Source organism: Ursus americanus, chromosome 17, assembly GCF_024610735.1.
Source record: "Ursus americanus isolate L20-20 chromosome 17, mUrsAme1.1.p, whole genome shotgun sequence".
NCBI classification, from domain to species: Eukaryota; Metazoa; Chordata; class Mammalia; order Carnivora; family Ursidae; genus Ursus; species Ursus americanus.
Window position 1 is genome coordinate 49,318,152 of NC_142143.1, and position 14,153 is coordinate 49,332,304.

Consider the following 14,153-nt stretch of genomic DNA (forward strand, 5'->3'; position numbering starts at 1 on the left):
TTTCGTCAGACTTCTTGTAATCCCTCTGCCTTCCCTCAAACAGGGTAAGAATCGAGGGTCTTAATACTCTTTATTCTCAGGGCCCTTCTGGTGAATGAATTTAATAAAATTAATTCACGAAACTTTGTTGCCCATCTAAGGACCCTGCATGGAGGTCATCTGGAACACTGCCGCAACCTAAAGAAGGGGCCACGGTAGGAATTTCGTCAGTTTTCCTGGGGAAACCAAGAAGCGCTTCCCGACATGCTGCAAGTGTCACCAGTAACCCCACAGCAGCTGAGATCATCCCCATATGGAGTCCTTAATACCCAATACAGTGATGCTATGACATAAGGCAAAAAATTGTGTGACTGTCTACCAGGTCTCTCTTAATATCTTCCATACTGGGAAATCAATTTGATACTGACTCTAAGAAAGGCCATATTCTGTTTTAAACGTCGTTCTAGCCCATATTTATGTAATTCATAATTTAGTTAATTAACCCATCCAAATTCTGCATATCTCTACAGATAACTGCAGAGCCACTCAGCTCGCCTCTCATTTTGGCCTCGGCACTATTTACTGATTGTTTTTTATTCCCAAGCAAGAACACATTGTCTCCATCACAAATCCTTTGAATAACCCCCTTGAGAATCAGCTAAGCATCAAAGCTCTCCAGGGAGATTATACTTCACTATTTTCAGTATTTCGTGGCTATTCAAGTAGCAGGAACCATGTTCTCTACTCGACTTAGTGGGAAAATGAAAATGTTTACAATTTTACAGCATGTTGTCATATTGCAATGGTGATTTTTACACTTTTAGGCTTTTCTCTCCATAATTAAATTGAGACCTTAAATGTAAACCTGCCAAAGGGAATGATACTGAAAAATAAATATTCACAGCAAGATCATTACATTTTGGACTTGAATATCTTCTTTTGCCAATAGCTTACTGCTTTCATTATCCCTTATGTATTACAGCTTTCCAAATTCTGATCACCTCAGATTTGAAAAGAATTAAAGAATGACCCGAGAGGTTGACATGGATTTTCTAAGGACTAGTTGCTGATTGTTTTGACAGCACTTGTTTTCTTAAGAGCATTTTTTTTCTCAATTCTTTTAAGAGACAGCAACTAAATAATATTGTTTACACTAATAAGCTACGTTATGGATATTTTGGAGAGATGTCATTAATCTTTTTAAAGCATCACTTCTCTACAAACAGAGCCTAATTCTAGAGTTCTAAAATCCAGAAGGGTGAGTTACGCCTACACAGTTTTTTAGATGTCATGTGTTCCAGATTTCCTGTAGCGAAAAATCTCACTCTCCCATCGGAGGAGTGACCAGTTAAGAAATGCCTTCTCACGCTCCATGGTTCCCATGGTACTGACAGTCAATGCCTTTTGTTGTAGGCAGAATACTTCTATGAATTCCTGTCCTTACGCTCCCTGGATAAAGGCATCATGGCAGACCCAACCGTCAATGTCCCTCTGCTGGGAACAGTGCCTCACAAGGCATCAGGTGGGTGGTCTTTGCTTTGTGGGGAGGGGAGGGAAGTTTACATTTAAAATATAATGGTGATGGGAATAATATTCAAGATCTGGAAGTCACCCATCAGAGGAATCATAGAATGTTTTCCTGAGGAAATCCCGGTGATTTTAGGGCAGCTTGATTGTGATGTCTCTATCTCCTTTGGGCAGAAAATTAGGTTAGGAGTGACGAAATGGCTGTTTCCTAATTTGCTAAAAACTTGACATAGCCCCAGTTCATAAGTGATTCCAGATTTAAAAAAAGGAAGTCACCACCTGAATTAATGTAGTGCCCATAAACGTGGCACAGATGCAAAGCAAGTGACTGGGGGGAAGTGGGATCCATCAAGAAAAATTTCCCCCAAATGAACATTGTATCAAATAGGAATTTGAAGGAGTGAAGAGACATGGAAAAGTGGGAGAAAGGGGTTAATATTTCAGAACTAAACATCCTTCTCTGCTGAGAAAATAGAGTATGGGGTATTCGTTTAGAACTGTTCAGCCTGCAGAGTAGCAGCTCATGCCTTATCCAATTTGAGTTTTGGGAAGGAGTCAAGGACAGAATTACTGCTCCATTCTACAAATTAGAAAATTAAGCCTTCTGAGGCTTCACTGACTTTCTCAAAATCATATATGAGTAATAAGCAGTGGGGCTGAGACCAGGTTTCATGACTTTCAGAGAAGTACAGAGATCACTTATGTTAACACGGTCAAATACATGTTCGTTTCTTTCTAGTCTATGAATATATATTTTTCCATAGTTGTGATAATATTATATATTTAGTTTGGCACTATGTGGTTTTTTTTTTTTTTTGCTTTTAACATTTTAACATAAGCATTTTTCCATGTGATTTTAGATTTTCCCAAAAGTTGTTTTCGATGCCCTTATTATCCATTTTATGAACATACCCATAATTGGTTTACTCATTCCCTTATTGGGTGTTACTTAGTTTTCAGGGTTTTCATACTAGAAATACCACAATAAACATCCTTTTTAAAGTAATAGATGGTCACTGAGTAGGAGGCCCTGTTTGTCTTATTCACCACGACTGCCAACACAGGGCCCAGCACAGAACAGGACTTTACAAATTACTTATTGGATCAATGTTTGTACCAAAATCTTAGAGCTCATCTCATTATTTTATTAAAATAGATTCTTAGAAGTATAATTATTGTGTCAAAGGACATGAACTATGAACATTTCAAAAGGCTTTTAGAACAAATTGCCAAAATGCCAAATTACTTTCCACAAAGGTTGTGCCCATTTGTACCCTGGCTAGCAGTGTGGGAGAGGGCCTAGCTCACCATAACCTCATCAACGTGGGTTATTAATCATGTGAACTGTTTTGCTGACTTAAAAAGTGAAAAGAGGTTTCTTAATGTTCTTTTAATTTCATTTTTTTTATTCCAACTGAGGTAAAAGACATTTTCCTATATCTATTGAACAATGTAAAATGTCTGTTGACCATGCTTATTTTTGTATTGAAAATATAAAATAATTTATTGACTTGCAAAGCTCACTATATATTAACTATTTACACTTTCTGGCATATTTTTCAGTTTATTATTTTTTTTAAGGTGGGGATATGCAGAGTCTAAGTCCTATGTGATCAGAACTATCCCTTTGTCATTTTTTTCCTACTGCTTTTATGCTTGGAAGTTAATTCTTATTCAGAGAGCAGTTATGTGATAATTTATACAGGCTTCTAGTATTTTATCAAAATTTATTTCAGCAATAGTATGAGGTAGGGCTCTCATCGGAATTATTTTCCTGAGTATTCAGCTTTTCCAGTGTGAGAGGATGAATTGATTCAAGATATGCCTTTTATTTCACATTAAGCTCTTCCATACATAGAGTTTTAGAGCTTACTATTTGTTCCAATATTGCAATATTTTTAGTTTTATAATATTTTTAAATAACTGATGTCATAATCCTGTCCTTTTTTTAAAAAAATTAGTCTTATTCTTCTAGAGGAATGTTAGAATAACTTTGATGTCAAATGAAAATCTCAGTGAGCACTCATATAAATCTATGCCATAATTAGGAAATCAGATAGCCTTGTAAAGTCCATTTTCAGGTTGTGGTCATCTCCTACTTCTGGTGGAGCTCTGTGATCACATGCCAGCACTGGAAGAGCTGGGGACTAAATACGCAGAGTTTTTTCAGTTTCCTGGCAAAGGTACACATGTGGGTGTAGACGGCAAGAGTGAATTTGGGTTTCTCTTGGGTCATCCCAGTGCTGCAGGTACAACTAGCAGCCCTTCCAGAGTATTTGCTTCCAAACCAGATGGTATGGGGTTCTAGGAAGCTCCTATGAAGGAATGAGGCCTTGGATTCTGGAGTTACACTCACCTGAGATGTGTAGCCCCAAGGATATGGATATCCCATTCCAGATCCATCCATCCCTATTCCACACAGATGGCATTGGTACTGTAGTCGCATACTGCTATATCATGGAGACGAGAACATTCTCGGAATACGGCCATTACTCAGTCTCATGCCATGTCACACCGTGTTTCTTTTTAGTCAAAGATAATTTTTTTATTAAATTTTCTTGATATTTTTTGCTCTTTCTTTTTAGAAGCAGTCAGGAATAAAACAAATATGTATCATATCTCTCAATTTCCATTTTATATTCTTAAAATTTTCCTTTGTTGCTTTCTGATTATTAAAGGAATACAAGTGCACTGTAGCCCATTAAATAATTAAATTAATTATACAGTTACACCTGCTCAACTTCCTTGTGTCTTTGGGTCTCCAATTTAATGCTTATATCCTAAATCTTCCCAGCCTTATTCACTTTAGTGTCTAGTAAAAAAATGCTTACTGAAATTCTATTTTGTCAGATATTGAAACAATCCAATTTTGAATATATGATGTGACAATATTTTAATTCACCATGCTGAGATAAAACTTCAATTTCTAATAATCTAGAATCTTTATAAATAATAAAATTTAGGGGGAAAGTGATTGATGCTTTGGACAAGGTAGGAGTAAACAGAATAAGCCTTCTTCTGGGCTGATTTGACTTGTGCACGCACACGCACACACATACACACACACACACACACACACTGCATGTACAACCCCGCCACACCCCCCTACCCCCACACATAGGGTTTTGAAGGCAGATGTAGGATTTGTTTGCAGAAATGCAGGTGCAAGAAGTTTATGGGAATTTTAGCTCATTGCAGGGCAGTTAGTCGTTAGCCTCATTAGCTCAGTCCCCACAGTAGGAGCAGTAAGGGTACCTTGAATTATTAAAAAGTAACCAAATCAGTGGGTCTTTGCCCCCAAACATCCAGGTAGTATTCATTATTCTACTGGTCTATTTTATACCCTCACGCTGCTAAGTTCTTTTATCCCCCCAGACTCCTCGATGCCGAAACATTGCATGAAAAGGAAAACTCTTGATCTTTAACAGTTATGAAGTGCCTGCCTTCTGGCAGCTGAAGAAAACAGGAAATACAAACTGCAGGCTGCTTCAGGAAAACTGGATAACAAAAACCAGTTTCCATCAAGCCAAGGCTTTACCTCTTTGAACACCGTTTCTGTCATACCATGAAACCAACAGAGCAGGCTTGTTTCTCAACCAAAGACTTCCAGGAATCCCATGTTAGAAATCTTTCCATAGGTGCTAATGCTGGAGGGACCCTAGACCTTAGCAGAGAGTGAAGCCCAGGGAAGGTACTCAGTGTTGGCTGAGAGAATGAATGGCGGTCAGCACAGCTCGGGGCACTGATGACTATATTGAGATCACACAGCATTTGTGGTCACGTGCCGCCGAGGATGCGCTCCCGCTCCTCTCTCGTCTCTTCCCTGGTCAGGGCAGTGGCTCCGGTGACCGGAGGCTCCTGTCTCAGTGTGGAAGAGGTATTTAATCAGAATACATTGGCTGTTTACTTCTCTATAGGAGTGAGTTTATGAGCAATCAGCAGCACGTCAGTGCGTCCTTGAAGCCATGAGAGTTATGTTCAATCTGCTTCAGCTTCTCTGAGTTGCTTTAATTTACCTCAGTTTCCACTGTACAATCTAGACTGCCCTGGAATTCACAACATCTGGACTAATTTCATCTAGCTTTTGGTAAAAGTGGCCCTCTAGTCATATGCTTATTGTTGCAAAAACACAATGTAACTGTCATGTTTCTCTTATTCCTTGGAAGTAGGGCGTCTGTGCTTTTTCTGCCTTCGAGATCTTTTCCTTTGTGTATGTGTTTTTCTGCGTGCACACTGTTCATACCTTATGCTCTGTGTCTCCCCCTGTCGATGGTGAATTTCTGTCATTTATGTGCATGTGTGGTGGTGTGTGTGCAAGTGTGTATAAAGGTATATGGGTGTGTCTCACACAAGGTTTATCTTTGTGTCTATCAGTGCCCAGTTTGTGACAGACAATAGGCTGGTGCTGAAATTACAAAAAAGAATAAGATATGGTCCTTGCCTTTGAAAATCTCATCCTTAGTGAAGGATGCAGAATCATAGTTAAATCATTATATTGTAAGCAACATATATAGAGGTGTTGGTGAAATATGTAAGTGAAATCATTTAGGCAGGGGGCGCTAGGGAAGGTTACAGAGAGCAAGTGCTGTTTCATTTTCGTCTTGAAAGATGAGTAGGAGGATGCTGGACAGAAAAGAAGAGAAAGAATATTCCAAGCAGCAGGATGGGTTTGCAGTCAGGACAATGTGGCCATATACCATGTGTTGAGGAACTGAAAGAAATCTAGCTTGAGTAGAGCACAATTTGCACGAAAGTCAATTACTAAAGCTGAGCCTAACTAAAGTCAGGTGTTGTTTTTTGGTTTTGTAGTAGTTGTTGTTGTTGTTGGTTTTATATGAGGGGGGAAGGACAGAGGGAGAGGGAGAGACAGAATCTCAAGCAAACTCCCTGCTAAGGACAGAATCCATTGTGGGGCCCGATCTCACAACCCCAAGACCATGAACCAAGCCAAAATCAAGAGTCAGACACTCAACAGACTGAGCCACCCAGGCACCCCAGGTGTTTTTTTTTTTTAAACAAATTTTTTGGAAACACTTTAAAAGGTATAAGTCTTATTACTTGAATGGTCTTATAGATAAAATTTATAAACAGAAAGGAGGACAGGTAGAATTTGCACAAAAAGAAATAGAATTTCTATTTCATGTTTTAAAACTGAATAATAGGCAAGTGTAATTAGTGTAATTTACATATCTTAATTTCTCCTTTTATTTTAAAAGTTAATTCATTGAAACTCATAAACTAGGTACCTCCTAACTTTCAAATTTTATTTCCTAGTTCCGTTCAAATCATTCTGTATTGAGATTCAGACCATAATTATGTTGACATAACTCCTGTTTCAAAAGAGATAGGTATGTGTTGGTAAACACTTTCAACCTGAGCTGAGGGAATTTGTGATGTGTTCCTTTTTAATTGAAGTTGCATTTGTTAAGTTGTGATTATAAATATGTAAGGAAAAGGAGCACAGTTTTAAATCTAGAGTGTTAGATCTTTAAAAGATGAAGAAGGAAAATATTTCATATGAATATTAACATGAATTGAACATAATTTTAGATTAGTACAATAATTCTTAGAGATAGCTTTCCTATTGGTTTACTAAGAGAATAAAGATGCTACATCTTTAGTTATCTGCCAAGATTGCCTAAAGTTTTTCACTCAAAAATATAAGACTTTTTTTTCTTTTCCATCTGACAGAATTAGGCATAACTATGCTACACGAGGGAGTGCTTTGATAAGATTTTTTTTTTTTTTTTTTAGAGAGGGAGAGAGAGAATCTTAAGCAGACTCTATACCAAGTACAGAGCCAGACGCAGGGCTCGATCCCACGACCCCGAGATCATGACCTCACCTGAAATCAAGAGTCGGACGCTCAACTGGCTGAGCCACCCAGGCGCCCCTGATAAGATTTATTTTTTTATTTTTTTTTATTTTTATTTTTTTAAAGATTTTTTTTTATGTATTTATTCGACAGAGAGAGAGACACAGCCAGCGAGAGAGGGAACACAAGCAGGGGGAGTGGGAGAGGAAGAAGCAGGCTCATAGCAGAAGAGCCCGATGTGGGGCTCGATCTCATAACGCCGGGATCACGCCCTGAGCTGAAGGCAGACGCTTAACCGCTGTGCCACCCAGGCGCCCCAAGATTTTTTTTTAATGAAAGACATATTTGATGGCAAATGACAACATTCGATTTTTCTCTAAACTTCCAAATAACAGGATCGTCACACAAAAAATTTCCTAAGAATTATTTTATTAATAGTATTAGTCTTACTGCCAAACGAGGAAACTGAGGCCCAAAGAGTTTCACTAAACCCACCCAAATCAGTGGGTCATAGCAAGGGTAGTTCTCTACCTGATCCTTATTGTAAGCATTAGACAATATTTCCAGAAGATGTTTATGCATCTGTTGTGAAGTTAAAATACAGGCAAACTGAAAGTAGATTATAAAGGTCGATACCCAAAGAATCCAGTAGTTGTCGACCTAAAACAAACGTTGAAACTACTTTCAATTCCAATTTATGTCTGTGGCTTTAAATGTTTGATGTTTATTTTTCTAGATTTTTAGAAGATTAAAATATTTTATATCACAAATTGTCTTCAAACCAAGTTGCTGAAACTCAAGTTCCACAAAAGGGGGGCAGTTTTATTTGTCTTCTTCTCTAAAGTATCCTCAGTACTTAGAATAGTGCCTGGTTCATAGTGAGCGCTCAATATTTCTTGAGCAGATAAACCCTTTGTATCTTGATTCAAATTTGTAACTAACCATTTAAAGGGGAAAACTCATCTTGCAGACCCTAACGAATGTTACTTGCAGTGTGTTTTCCTCTTTGAACTTTCTATTGGATTTTGCATCCTTGTTTTTCTTTCCTGGGATTGTTCAGAGCTATACTTTTTAGATGACCACAGGCCAGGGAACCCTCTGCATATTTATTTTTCATTGACTCAGGCCATGTTAGCAAGTCACACACTTTTATGTGAGCACTCCAGACCTTCTAGAAGCACCCCCTGATGACTGGAACCTGCGAATATGTCATAATTTAAGCCTATTTGTAAATGGTTTGCTTTTAGCACATTTGAAAATATGGGCAAACTAGTAATTATTTTTAGCTGAACTTTCCACATACATAATAAGACACTTTTTATCTCTAACATCCAAGATGCGTTCTGAAATTTGACAATGCTGATAAACAGAAATGAAGATGAATTTGCTTATAAGCATCTTCTCTTCCATGCCAAGATTCTTAAAGCTAAAATAAAACTGAAGTGCCTTTTTTATTTTTATTTTTTTAAGATTTATTTATTTGAGACAGAGAGCACACGTGCGTGCTGCAGCAGGGGAAAGGGCAGAGGAAGAGAGAGAGTCTTCATGCCCGCACGGAGCCCAAAGTGGGGCTCGATCTCACAATCCTGAGATCACGACCTGAGCGGAAACCAAAAGTCGGTTGCTGAACCTACTGTGCCACCCAGGTGCCCCATGAAGTGCCTTTTTAAAAGAATAAAGTGGGCTGTGAAGTGGGGCTGAGTAAGGTCCAAGAAAAAGATGCACCTGGAAAATAGTAGTTCGGCTGATGGCACGTGGTGAGAAAATTCTGAAAGTTTTATCTCTAAGAATCCTTCCAGGTTCTTCCTTCCTTTTATGCCTCAGGGCAGTTGTCGACCTCCCCATCCATGCAAAAGATTCATGAGAAAGATTAACAAAATTGTAGAACTGGACCAAGTGAAAATGCACTGGAAGAGTTAACAATTGAAAGAAATTTGTCAACTCTTCTGCTTCTTTTTGAAATGGAAATCCCTACAATGGATTTTTGTGTTTTGTAAATTGGTGCTTTCTTGTGTAAGATTTCATTAAACCAAGGCTTTCAGCGGGGACAATTTTACTTTGAAACTTCAGACACAATTTGGTTTTCTCTTTTTACTTCTGTTAAAATGTCTGTATTTCCTTTTTACCATGTAATTGATTATTTGCAATGCTCAGATCTCAAGATTCACAACTGGAAATCCATATTATTTTTAAAATGGCACAGTAATAAACACTGACAATGCCAAAGCCTTGAGAGGGGTTTTTGGTTGTTAAACCCATTAAGAAGATTATATGACCAGCTCCTGTGCAATGCCTTGTGGAAGCAAACCAATTTCCAAATCATTCCTTCTTATAAAGCTAGGAGAAAGGTTTGTGAAAACTCTAAAGGGAAAGGATTTTTCTTGGCTTGGTATGATTTTCCTAAGCTTGGCAGTAGCAGTAACCTGCCATATAGAAACAAAATGAAGCAAAATTTCAAATATCTACTGATTAGCAAAATTTCTTCCTGTTTATAAGGAAGAACTAGAGCCTATTGGATCAGCTAGATCAGTATTCCCCAGTGGATATGTTATGATAATCCAGTGGATTTTAGAAATTTACATAATCGGGGACTCAGTCGTTTAGGCATCTTGACCCTTGATCTCAGCTTAGGTCTTGAGCTCAGGGTCATGAGTTCCAGCCCCATGGCAGGCTCCATGCTGAACATGGAGCCTACTTAAAAAAAAGAAAAAGAAGAAGGAGAAAGAGAAGGGGAAGGAAAAGGAGAAGAAGAAATTTACATAATTGACCTCTTAGCCAATGACTTGATCCATTTTCCACCCACTGACTTGTGGGCGTTCCACAGTTGGTGGCCTCCTTGCTCTCCAGGTACACCATCATCATCATCATCAAACAGTTGCCACTCTTTGCTAAGTCAACATCTACACACCCCCAGTGATCATTACACTCACACACACAAAAATGGCTCATTTTTAGGAACCTAAACCATTACATATAAGCTTATTGTATTATACCTAATTCCCTTCTAGATCCCCAAGATATGAACACTTCTTAATATTAACAAATAGCCTGAGAAAATATTGGTTTCACTAACTCAATCCAATCATTGGAGTCTAGTCTGAGTTGTAGAATATTTCCAAGGAAAATATTGTGTCACTTACAAGCATGCAGAGTAAAAATAAACTAGTGCCTATGGGTCTTTATTTAATAGATTCTGGAATACTGTTTTTTAGCTCTTTTTGGGTTATATGGAGGCTGGTGAAGGTGCCCACAAGGTTTCCTTCCTTAATTAATCAATCTGCGCTGCCTATTTGCTCCTTTGATTTTTAGAGAAAATGTTTTTCTCAAGATGGTACAAGCCCAGCCCAGGAACAAAATACCCAGATTCCATGCTAGTAGGGCACAAATTCATGAGTCATTCATTCTTTCTCCACCTAGCATGATGTATAAGTTCTGTGGAGAATGCCCATATGATCAAAATACAGCCCCTACTCTGGTCGAGATACAAGAATATCAAATAATGAAATGTGAACATAATTGCTTTGTTCTTTGTGTCTCTTAGCAAGATTTCTATACAACTGGAATTAACCAGATAAACTGTTTCTCTATATTTGCTTTTTCTTTAGTTGTTCAAGTTGGTTTCCCATGTCTTGGAAAACAAGATGGAGTGGCAGCATTTGAAGTGAATGTGATTGTAATGAATTCTGAAGGCAACACCATCCTGCAGACGCCTCAAAATGCTATCTTCTTCAAAACATGTCAACAAGGTAATCAGTGATCACCATCAAGAGAAAGCTCATAAGGCTTCTAGGTGTGTTATGGATAGATAGATGATAGATAGATAGATAGATAGATAGATAGATAGATAGATAGATAAGTTTTTGGTATAATTATAATGACATCAGTGAGTGGAGGGGCTGGTTACTGCATGGTCCAGTATAATACTAAGACAGATTTTCTCTGCTATGACCCCATTCACAATTTTATGAACTCCCAATACCCTTCAAAAGCACTCTCTTCTACCTCTCTCCTTCCTCTCGTCCAACACAGTCTTTGGGAGTCCCCAACCTCCTAGCAAGGTTGTCAGTCATTACCAGCAACTACCACCTGTTGAGGCCAATACCACTCATACCCCCACCATAAGCTTGGTGCTGCTGACCTTCCTGGAGGACAGGGTTCCATCATCACACCAACAATCTCTGCCAGACAAAGGCATCTCACCCTGATGCCCATTTAAGCATGAAGGCCTAGATTTTTTCCCCATCTTGATATAAGCTTTTCTAGCACAGAATTTAAGCTCTGGAAGCTTTTAGTGCTCTAAAAATAAACCAGAAGGCCATTCCACCCTCTGAAAGTGAACACTGTGGGCCATATCATTTATTTCAATGTGAATTTAAGAAGGTACAGTAGATTGATAGGAGGGGATGAAGGCAGAATAAAACTTGCTTTGCCTTCTTCCGTGAGCCCCCTCTGTTGGAAGTAGAATTGAGGGAAGCAAAATCTGACTTTGATGAGGACTTAGTGGAGTACAAGAGGTATAGAGAGAATATAAGTAGAACTTATCAGTATTCAGTAAATTACGATCATCGTGCACTGGGGGGAAAGTCACCACTAACCTCTTCATGCTTGCTGTAATTCACCCAACACAATTTCAGAGGTGTTCATATAACCTTGTTTTTCTTTGGTGAAGCCGAATGCCCAGGAGGGTGTCGAAATGGAGGCTTTTGCAATGAAAGACGTATCTGCCAGTGTCCTGATGGATTCTATGGCCCCCACTGTGAGAAAGGTAAAGAGCAGATAGAGCCAGCTACCCTCATCTGCTTCCTAATGAAATTGATGTCACACAAGAGCCCCCCATATGCTTTTGTAACACAGTCCTTGAAATTATTTTTCTCGTCATATCATAAAGATTGGTAAAATCTTAAAGAGCCACAGAAGAGCAGTTGGAAAGTACTTCTAAGATGGTTTTCTGTTAAATCCAATATATGGTGACAGGGGCAGAGAACGTTAGCACAATGTCTACATTCTTTGTGGCCACTACCCACACACCCCCATCCCTAATTCACTATTATATACACTATGTTTTGGCATAATCTTATGAAAGTTTCGAAATTTTTCTCCTCCACTTAAATTTTTTTTAAAAAGCTAATATTATGATTGATTTGACAATATCTATTCCAATTAAAAGTAGCTTGATTCACAACTAAGTCTACACCTGAGTTATGAAGTTGCTATAAGGCAAAAAAAAAAAAAGGTGAAAATCATTTGTATTGTAAGAATATCTATCTCAGTGAAATTACTATTATATGAAAGAGTTAAACAAGAAAATGTGGACTAACCACAGGATGTTTAAATACTAAGAGCTTTTTTGATGAGAGTAAGCAAAATATTTTTCATCTTCAAGACACTGGAATTTTTCTCATGTGCATATACTTTGGAATTGGAAAATCTAAGAAATAGGGCAGGGTAAAATATTTACAGTCTTAAGAAGGCCACGTCTTCGTCAAAGTAATGATTCCAGGCAAATTTTCATCAGCCACTGGAATGGAACAATTCCAAAATTCTCATCTATGAAATTGGTTTAAAAAAAAGCGCCTCATTTACAACTCATAAATAATGTTTAATATAGCACACCTGTATTCCTAAAGACATTGGAGTCGACCACAAAGATCGAAAATGTAGAGCTATTGTATTACTGATATTTTCAAAATGGTCCTTCCCCAAAACCCTACTTAGCCTTAATCAGGCTCTCTCTCTATTAGCCCTTTGCACACCGCGGTGTATGAACGGCGGGCTTTGTGTCACTCCTGGATTCTGCATCTGCCCACCTGGATTCTATGGAGTCAATTGTGATAAAGGTAACAGTTTCCTTTTAAGAACAAGATTCTTTTTACTTTTTAAATGTTTAGTTAAGTGTATTTACTATATCATCACTCTCCATAATAGCTCTATAAATAGGGTATAAGAGTTTGTTGGCTGCTATAATAACTTTAACCCCAAATCTTAGCGTAGTTCAACACACTAGAGGTTTGTATGCACTCATAGAATGCTCCAGGGCAGGCATCCCGACGGTGGGCAGGGCAGCCCTTCATGCTGTGATTCGGAGCTCTCTGGAACCAATGAGCAGAGAAGGAGACTGGAGGAGATGCTACTTTCAAACAGAACAACAAAAAGAAGTCTTGGCCCCAGAAGTGATCCCCAAAACGTCCACACCTATTCTATGGAGAGGAGTTCGCCTCGTGGTCCTACCGAGGTGCCCGTCCCAGATGCGGGCTAGAGAGATGTCACCCCTGCTGGACAGCTGTCTCCCGCTGACACCCTGATGGGAGGGCAGCGTGGATTTTTGTGTGCCATATGGGGTTTTGGTATGTCTTAAATCTGCTTTACGGGTGAACTTCAAAGACAAGTGAAACAGCCTGCTCCACGTTTCCTGACTGACCCCCAATCCAGTGATCTGCTCACAGAGGACGGCCCTGAGACATGGTTTTCCTCCTTCCTGTGACACGGCATCACAGCCAGGCTCACTCTCAGGAAGTGGGTTCGAACTTGCTCTAAAATATTGAATGGCCCATAGGCTTTACAAGATACCTGTTTGTTTTGCCCAGCTTACATCTTTTATGGGAGAAAAAAACTTAAAAAGTATCATGCAAAGTGTATGTGTTTAATGACATCATCCTTGTGTCAAAAACGCTAATTGCATGAGTAGAGCCGGTTTTTTTTTTAAATAAATACATGCCGTGAGATAAAAAGATGTGTTAGTTTTGAGAAGTGTCTCTTCAGTGATCATGCACTGAGCACCAATTAAGATTGAAATGAACCACTTTTTAAAAAAGAAGGAAGGGGCGCCTGGGTG

General features: G+C 38.7%; 1 protein-coding gene across 2 annotated transcripts in view; it reads left to right on the forward strand.

Annotated features, from left to right (window-relative positions):
• WIF1 (Wnt inhibitory factor 1) overlaps nt 1-14,153 on the forward strand; it is a 65,981-nt gene that overhangs the window by 38,981 nt on the left and 12,847 nt on the right. For both annotated transcript variants that reach the window (XM_045789657.2, XM_045789656.2), the window contains exons 3-6: nt 1,393-1,501; nt 10,927-11,067; nt 11,991-12,086; nt 13,063-13,158. In XM_045789657.2, coding sequence (XP_045645613.1) covers nt 1,393-1,501; nt 10,927-11,067; nt 11,991-12,086; nt 13,063-13,158 — 442 coding nt within the window. The remainder of the gene's footprint in view (nt 1-1,392; nt 1,502-10,926; nt 11,068-11,990; nt 12,087-13,062; nt 13,159-14,153) is intronic.